General features: G+C 33.8%; 1 protein-coding gene across 5 annotated transcripts in view; it reads right to left on the reverse strand.

Moving 5' to 3' along the window:
• The window catches only part of LOC132715884 (failed axon connections homolog), a 38,930-nt gene extending 32,296 nt beyond the window's left edge, over positions 1-6,634 (reverse strand). The window contains exons 1-6 of one of the 5 annotated variants that reach the window (XR_009623741.1): positions 6,046-6,374; positions 4,946-5,078; positions 4,471-4,673; positions 3,651-3,859; positions 3,029-3,212; positions 1,651-2,413 (exon numbers count right to left, since the gene is read on the reverse strand). Coding sequence is in view for 4 of the 5 variants with exons in the window: in XM_060698979.1 (XP_060554962.1) it covers positions 2,313-2,413; positions 3,093-3,212; positions 3,651-3,859; positions 4,471-4,673; positions 4,946-5,078; positions 6,046-6,134 (855 nt within the window). In the remaining variant the exon portion in view is untranslated. The other 4 variants (XM_060698983.1, XM_060698979.1, XM_060698982.1 and 1 more) reach the window with 4 other exon arrangements.
• Between the last annotated feature and the right edge of the window lie 2,873 nt (positions 6,635-9,507).

Here is a 9,507-nt window from a genome sequence, read left to right on the forward strand (position 1 = left end):
AACCGAGTCTTTTGTTTACAGAGCGTTAATAAAAAAACTGGAATAAAGGTGATTCCTAGGAAGCATAATTCACAACAAAATTACATGAAAACTGCAGACATGGTTTGAATTTACCCTTAAACGAAAGCCGATTAGCATTTGCCACAAGTACATAATATATTTAAGTCTTTAATTTCTGACGGGCTATTCAAAACTGAATGCAGGAAAATCTATCAATAACAGTTTGGTAATGTTGACCAAAGCACTGACTCGGGGCATCCATGAATGGGGCCGATTATCTTGTCTTTAAGCTATCGAAATATATAATATTCTTTATAAAAAAAACGAACATTTATATTTCAGTTTTGTCCATTTTGTACGTTTGTACAAAACATAATTCCAGACTATGACAAAAATTCAATTCGAGACTGCTAAATATACTTGTTAACATCTTCATATTCTACATCTAGGCAAGTATTTTATGTTAAAGAAAGCATAAATGATTTGCTTATTATAAGTTTTAGAAATGAAACTCTTCCTTAAAATCATGATAAACTTATACAGCATATACAGCTTTACGTCAATCAAACACAAACATTCAAATCTTAATACTCAATTACACTGGTATCCATCCGAACGATTTAAATTGACTTTCCCATTCCAAAAGAAACGTTTATTTGCAATGAAAAAATGCCCCCATCATTCCTAGTTTTTCCTATACGTTGCCTATCTTTTTTCAGTTTCCACTGCATGGGATAAATGTCATTATTACAGTATTTGGCCTGCAGTAGCTATTGACCAGGTATTGTTGTATCATTTTAAACGTCGATCATTTGTAGAGATTAATCAGTCTGCTATTTGATTCATAGTGGAAACTACGTGTTTTTATAACATATTGTCATTACAGTTCAGGTCAGGTGAACATCATACACATCATTTTGTCAAACATTAAAATAAAGAAAAATCGAAGGATTAAAACATAGTAAACTTCATAGGCTATAAAAAAAACTCAATACCTTAAGAACACTTAAGAATGGTGGAGTAACCGAGTGGTTAACGCGCCGGACTAGTATCTAAGGATTGCTGATTGCATGTGTTCAAACCCTGTCAGGGGCAAGCCGTTGTTTCCTTGAGCAAGAAACTTTACATTCATTGCTTAGTACTGGTTGGTTCCAGGAACAGATTCGAGAGTGTTTCAATAAGCTAACAACTTCCAACACAATCGATCTAAAATAAATTTGTAAAAACTAAGAACACTTAAAACGCGAAATTTGAAAATGTTGCACTCACGGTTTAATCGAGTCTATTCATGGACAGAAATGGAACGTGCAAGCTATCGCTCACGCTCCCTAGCACCGACTTAACCAGTGTTCAATATTTACACAAAACTATGGTGAAATTATTGAATTAAGCAACATCCGCAGTTCATATGGCAATGATCAAAACGGCAAAATTGAAAATGTTGCATGTTCAGTGTGGTTGAGTATATTCATGGACAACACTGGAATGGCAAAACTACCGTCCCGCCCACTAGCACCGGCATTTATTGGACATAGTCCGTATTACTTTTGATGTTGCCGCCTATAATTATAGTCATTTTATTTCTATTATACTAGACAATTGTTAAGGAAATACGTATAAAGTACAAAATTAAAAGCATTAACATATAAGTCATATTTTCTCCATTTACTTTTTTAGTAGCAAACAAATAATAAAAAGCATCAAATAACAAAAATATAGATATTTAACATGGTTAAAAAAAGTTATAAAATATGTACAAATGTGTATTTATAAACTTCACTTGACTTAAGAATGTGTCGAAACAAATACAATATTTTATTCAAAAATATATAGCAAAAATGATCAAGATTATATAGATGATGAGTATTTCATATATTAAGTAGATGAAATGCCATTCTTCTATGCTTATAAAATATCTGTTTGACAGAAATCATATCAATGATAACTATTCCTTTTATGGAATTGCTGTAGTAACCTATAACTTGCAATTGCGTCGAGCTATTGAAGGTCCTCTTTATGAATAAACTCAATATAAAAGTACCCGCGTTTAGAGATTAAGTTGAAATTTGACCGGAAACGATTTGATCTTGTTAATAAAAGTTTTAGCATCACATAGATAACTCTCACGTAGATCTAAATATGGCTGTCCAGTCTGTATACACATATCACACTAGACTGGTTAAAGAACATTCATAACTCAATATCTCTGTATCCTTGAATGAAGTACATTACATTTTATAATGAAATGTTGCGTCAAACATATTCAGAGGTATCTGTTGTTTATAATGTCATATAACTCAAGGGAAATTATTTCAAGATTTACACTTGGCAGACTTCATAAGCTCCTCCCAATCTGACCAATATAAGTTTCTTATTCTGTCCAGATAGTCCATCACATTCTGCATCTCTCCTCCTGTAAAACATAAATTAAAACATATGTGAAACTGTACGTTTGTAACGTCGATTGTCATTGGATAACCGTGACATTTATACGTATTACATAATAAATATATAAACGGCTACTGTCAAATTATGAATAGACTTGAAGAATTTCCATGTTTTTTCTCTAAAAGAAGGAAATTTGGTGTATTAAAGATTCTTAACATGTTATATGGCCGTATATAACCCTCGCCTAGCTGACCAGGTTTAATGTACAAATAGCCGTATATAGGGCCATATAACCAATATACTAATAGTATATCAAAGTATATCAGTACTACCAATCGTAATATAATACCTGTTCTCGTAATTTTATGCATAAAAAGTTCATGACGCGTTAAAATCAGTAGATTCATAACGTTTCATTATATGCATTCACACTCTTTACATGTTTTTTAAATGTAAAATATCATCTTTTATTTTTTCTGCGTATCAAGGACCAATGATATTTCATATACAAGTAAACGCGGTATTTCCTTACATTATCCAGAGCTGCTGAATCAATCCCGATTCTATATCAAAATCCAATTAAACTATACCTGTCAAAAGTTGATGTCTGTGAATAAATCAAAATCCAATTGAACTATACCTGTCAAAAGTTGATGTCCGGAGCTTTCCTTTTGTGAATAAATCAAAATCCAATTAAACTATACCTGTCAAAAGTTGATGTCCGGGGCTTTCCTTTGGGCAACACCATCGGATTTGTGAAATGATTGAAAAAGCAATGCAATCTACCTCGCTAATATGATTCCCCATGACGAAATCTTTCTCACCTGTTATAATGTAAAAACTGTACTTTATATTTTATTCGGTATTAATCTCAAGTAAAATATAAGTTGTTTTGCTAGGTTTTTGTCATCCTTCACAAGTAAATGGTGAATAAAAAGACACCTCAGAGTCGGAATGATTTTATGCGCGTCTCCAATGCAATATTATTGTATGAAAAGTGTTTTGTGTCACAGAATACATTCTCCATTACATTTATCAAAGCGAATTTTAATTATTGCTAACGATATATATTATCACAGCGAACTTTAATCATTGCTACCGCTGTATTTTATCACAGCGAACTTTAACTAATTCTAACGCTATTTATTATCACAGCGAACTTTAATCATTGCTAACGATATATATTATCACAGTGAACTATAATCATTGCTAACGATATATATTTTCTATAACAAAACAGAATAACTTGAAAATTAGCTCACCGAGAATATCAGAAAACTTTCTAAGATCTTCTACCAACATAGCGTTCACTTCGTCGTCACTTTTACCATCAATTCCATGTTTCTTAGTTATTATCTTCTGATACAGCCTAGCTGGTCTTCTTATTAAGTTGTTGACATATGTTGGACATTCAAACAAGTTGACCAGCATATCGTCCCAGTAAACATACCAACGTGTGTGATATGTCACCCTGAAACGAAAAATGTAAGTCTACAGTAATACCCTTGTCAGTAACGTAACATTATGTATGATCTTTATTGCCAGTGGTCCTGTTTTGCTGGGTTCTGTTGGGGAATGCGTTTATTGAATTCCGCCCTTCCTTGGTGATATTTTTTCATATATTTGTACACAGTCGTCCAAACGTTAGCACCTTGAATAACATGTATACTTATCTCATGCTATGAAAGCTAAATCGTCACCTTAATGCAATAACGGGTTAATTTCTAATATAATTTGATAGAAGTTAACCCGTTACTGCTCTAAGATGACGAAAAATAATTAAGGGCATATGGCACAGAAACAGGAGGGATGATGTTGGCTAACCTCGGGTGTCATAGACTTAAAGCAACACCAGGGGTCAAAACAAGCACTCCAGTAATTTGAATCCATTTAGTCGCCTCGGAAGATCGCGCAGGGTGGCTGCAACCCCTTATTCTCAAGGGGAAACATATAAACTTAAAAAGATAAATTTCGATTTAATTTAATAGAAAAAAAAAAATCTGGAAACAAAGTGATCCCTCGGAAGCATTAATCACAACAAAATTACAAGAGAATTGCAGACTCGGTTTGATTGAAACTTACCAATAGGTGCGGTTCTCCAGCCATTTCTGAATCTCTGTGGCCTTTTCTTTCTCAACCATAGACAGATGTTCATTCATATCTTTATTTAGAGTACTCGATAGATATTTTGTTATCACGTCATGGTCTGCCAGTCTTTTATCATTATATTCTATCCATGGTATACAGGAATCACCTTTGGGACCATTTTTAGACTCTTCGTCCAGCTGGAATAAAGGAACCGATTTTATTCCAGTACAGTTAGATAAGCAAGTCTTTTGGAAAATCGTATTAAATCAATTGTGTGTTTCTAATCATTAGAGGAAAACATTCTCCTTCAGCTTATGAACTTGAACTTCAAAAAATGATATGTCAAAATTATTTACTATCAAGCTTATAATATGATGAATATCGGAAATAATTTTTGGTGGAACATGAGCAAATGGTCTTGTAAACTTGATACTTTCCCACATAATTCTAAAAGAGTATAACTTAATACCTTGTACGGGATGTCATTAGCTCTCAGATACGTTTCTACCTTCAAAGAGAAAGGGTCCATCTGCGGTATAAATTTCATTCGTGGCCATGTGTGAAGAATAACCGTATCACGAGGAAAGTCAACACCACATTTCCTGTGAAATAAAACAGTTGAGATTATAAAATTATTATATTCTTTTCATTCATTTTTCAACATCAAATTCATTTTTTCTAGACTTTATAGGATAATTTATCCGAGGTAAAAATGCATTATATACTAGAATATTTGATGTTATGCTCTAATTATATGAATTTATAATCTAAATATTCTAAATTGAAAGTGCACCTTGTTTAACTTGGACAGCCATTCGTCAACAAATCAACAAAATTAATTTCAATAACATATAAATTGACAAAGTCAAAACATACGTATTCATTGATGCGTTAATAGATATATATCTAACGATCTCAGGTTTAAAAACTCGTCTAGATTGTATTTGTTAATTTAGGTGTACTACTGTAAAATTTAACTTTAACATTATTTATTATCGGATGTTTACGTTTAAGAAACTTTAAGTGCGACTATGTAAATATTTAATTATGCACTTGACAAAGGACCATCATGTGACACTGTCAATTAAGGTACGTGACTGGACTCATCACCTATTTGCTTTTAACCCGATCCAGTCCGTCCAGGCACAATTGATGTAAAGAGTATAGTCCTACGCATTTGCCACAGAGACTTGCTGGATTTAATTAAAGGCTTATCAGCTAGTAAGTCACGTTTAACAGTATATCTCCCATTAACAGGCCCACTGGGTTGAATCTTGCCGTCACTTATTGGTCTTGTATGAGTAGCCAATGTGTATGTACAATACTTCCCGAAACAAAAAATATCTTACCTTGTTGATCTGGAACACAAGTATATTGCCCTTACTATCGTAACACCGAGTGAAACAGATAATTTCAATATCAGTTTAGAAACAAAATAGATCTTACCTTGTTAATCTGGAACACAAGTATCACTGCGAAAAAATATGGATATACGGAAGTGTACGGAATTCCGTATATCATTAATATACGGGTAAGAATACGGGAACCTGGAAACAAAATATATCTTACCTTGTTGATCTGGAACACAAGTATCTTGCCCCTACTATCGTAACACCGAGCGCCAGTACTTTCTTCTTGTGGTTTAATATCACATTCATTTTCAGATTCTATAGCTTTGTAAATATTTGATATTCCAATTGGTATAATATTATCTATATTGACTTCTATTGAGGTTTGTTATGTGTATGTGTATTACTATTTATATATTTCCTGTTGTAGCGTATTACATTAATTTGGAGCTATTGAAGAACTTTAAATAAATTTATGTACACCGACAATATAGCATAATCCAGTCGTTAGAGGACACGTATATATTTACTATTTTTAAAGGTAGTAGAAATACTCTACCTTTATTTCATCAGTTGTAGCGGAGCGGTTAATAATACCTATAACTAGTAACACGCCGATAAGTAAATTAGGTCAGTCTATTTTTAGGACTAGTATTAACAATTTTGAAATGTCCGTTTTAAAATTACCCATGCATAATATTTATACATAATTAATTTATATAAATATTTGCATACGGTTTATACAAGACAGAATTTATACAAATTATACAAGACAGTTTTGTTATATGAAACTAAATCAATATTGCTATATGATCGATCGACCCAGAGGTATAAAATATATGTATATGGCGCGTAGCTATGTCAATAACTATTAAACTCAATTTCAAGCCCCTCTTAATAATAATAATAATAATAATAATGCCTGCAACATGGTAAAATAGAACTTATAATGTGTAGGAGAAGGAATATGGTTAAACAAAACTTAAGTATCCTAAATTTAATTAAATTTGATAGTAAAAGAACTATCATGAATGAAGATAGTTCGTTTCCAGAACTTCTTTAGGTAAATTTAAGTCGACGCGTATAAGACCCCTTCCATTTAAGACCGTATTCAAGTTGTCGCCCTTGGATGATGTCATTGGGGGATACGGTGGACAATGCCGATACGATTAAGTACATTAGTTGAGGAAAGATCTTAATTCTTTCTTTTGTAAGGTTGGCAGACTGAAATTGCCAAAGTTGTGTGTAATTGAATAAGATATTACATAAAAGGATGGTCAAATGAATACAAATATTTACTATAATAAGGTTAACGATTTGTTTTAATACTAGACCATACGGCTGGGTAACTGATCATGGTTACCATTTTCGTTTGATTCAAAATGCAAATTGTCGCACCTTGTTTTACTATGCAGTTAAATCGTACTAATTTGCTAATACCAGAGATGTAGATAGTGTACCTATGTCTCTGCTAATATACAATACATAAGTATTCTGATTTTTCGAAAAACGGCTGCGTAATAATTAATTGCAAGATACTGGTTGATTAAAAATTAATTTGATTTAAGCATTACTAAGACAAAGGAAAACAATAATATAAAACTATGTAATTTTAAAAAAAAAAATGTTCAGGCATAAAAGTAAAAATTCTTTTGAATGTACATGACTGTATACTATTTGTGTCGGCAAAAAAGGCACTCTCATGCAATCACCCCAATATATTTAAGCTGGTAAAGTGATATTTTCAACTGATATTTTTCATTTTATTCATACTCTACTCATACACAAATATTCAAAAGAAAATCACAAAAAAGTTGTGAAACACATAGACAAAAATTCGCTATTAACTGAATTAAAATTTTACATATTTTTGACTATCAAATCAGTAAGGAGTGACCAATAAAGTTGCTAGGATGATCATTAACCAAATTTGGACCAGAAATATTTTGAGAACTAACAAAAGTGACGTAATCTGATGTAATGTTATAACTCTAAAATATGCATCCTGGTGATTTATGATATCACAGCCAAGTACCGCTTGTATATACAACATCAAGGGGGAGAATCGCGCAGTTCGCTACCCGAACAAACAAGATGGCGGATGCAGCCGAAAATTGGATTGTCACATGTCGTTTGAAATTGTCGCGCGTCGACCCTCAACCAAAACCGCGACACGCGACATACGATATGACATAAGAACAATGTCGATTAGCTTTGTCGAGCGTCGTTTGAGATTGTCGCGTCTCGTTTAATAATGTCGCCGTCGCATTTGCAAGGGTCGACACAAAACAACGCGAAGTGACATCGCGACAATGATTTTGCACCCCGGATTACAATTAGCTGATATATAAGAACTATGTAGCTCTCGACAAATATAGCTCTCCGAAAAAAGCTTTATCCGTTGAACTAACCGAGAATTATATTCGTTAAATACACAATAATAAAGCACACGGGAGGTTTATTTGTCAACAGCATGTATTGAATTTAAAAGTGATGCCTGGCGTAACGCATAAAGCTTCCCTTCATGAAGTTGGCTATAAATGAACCATGTCGTCACCATGAAAATGTCAACTTACATCATTATAATTATCACCATCAAAGTCATAAAAATCATCACCTTCATTTTCATTAACATCAACATTATCATCGTTAAACTCACCATTAAGTCCATCATCATCAAAATCATCAGCATTAAAATCATTATACTATCGTCCTCACCTTTTCCCCATCATCATCAAAATCATAATTTTCAAATTTACAATAATCATCAAAATCATCCTCATCATTATTAAAACACTATCACGCCAATCATCATCAAAATTATAATCATCTCAATCATCATCATTATTGATATCATCATCACGGCAATCATCATCAGAATTGTCATGTCTTCATTTATCAAAACCATGATCAACTCCAACATCGTTATCAACATCATCATCATCAACATCATTACTATTATTATTATTATCAACATCCATAACATCACTACAACATGAATCACGTTCATCTTCGGCAAAATCAAACCATCAGTTATGGTGATGATGTACTGATGAGGACAATGGCGATGCTCTGTGTACTACCGCATTGTCTAGTGTCAGTGTGTGAGTCAGGTCAGTGTTTGAGAAGTGTCTTATGAGTTATGTCTTATGCGTGAATAGCGTCGTTTCAGGTAGGTCAGTCTATGAGTCTGATAAGTGTGTGAGTAGCGTCCTTTGTGAATCAAGTCAGTATGGGAGTAGTGTTCTGTGTGTGTGTGTGTGTGTGTGTGTGTGTGTGTGTGTGTGTGTGTGTGCGTGCGTGCGTGTGTGTGTGTGTGTGTGTGTGTGTGTGTGTGTGTGTGTGTTGGTGCGTGCGTGCGTGCGTGTGTGTGTGTCCGGTCATTTAATGTGTACGGTCCTATGTTAGTCTGTGAGTAGTGTCCTGTTTGTCAGGTCAGTGTGTGGGTAGTGTCCTGTGTGTCAGGTCAGTGTGTGAGTAGTGTCCTGTGTGTTAGGTCAGTATGTGAGAAGTGACCTGTGAGTTAAGTCAGTGTGTGAGAAATGCCCTGTGTGAGAGGTGTGTGTGTGTGAGTAATGCCCTGCGAGTCAATTCAGTGTGTGATTAGGGTCCTGTGTGTTAGGCCAGTGTGTAAGTAGTGCCCTATATGTTAGGTCAGTGTTTGAGTAGTGCCCTATGTGTT

Source organism: Ruditapes philippinarum, unplaced genomic scaffold, assembly GCF_026571515.1.
Source record: "Ruditapes philippinarum isolate M1 unplaced genomic scaffold, ASM2657151v2 ctg14245_1_1_1_1, whole genome shotgun sequence".
Taxonomy (NCBI): Eukaryota; Metazoa; Mollusca; class Bivalvia; order Venerida; family Veneridae; genus Ruditapes; species Ruditapes philippinarum.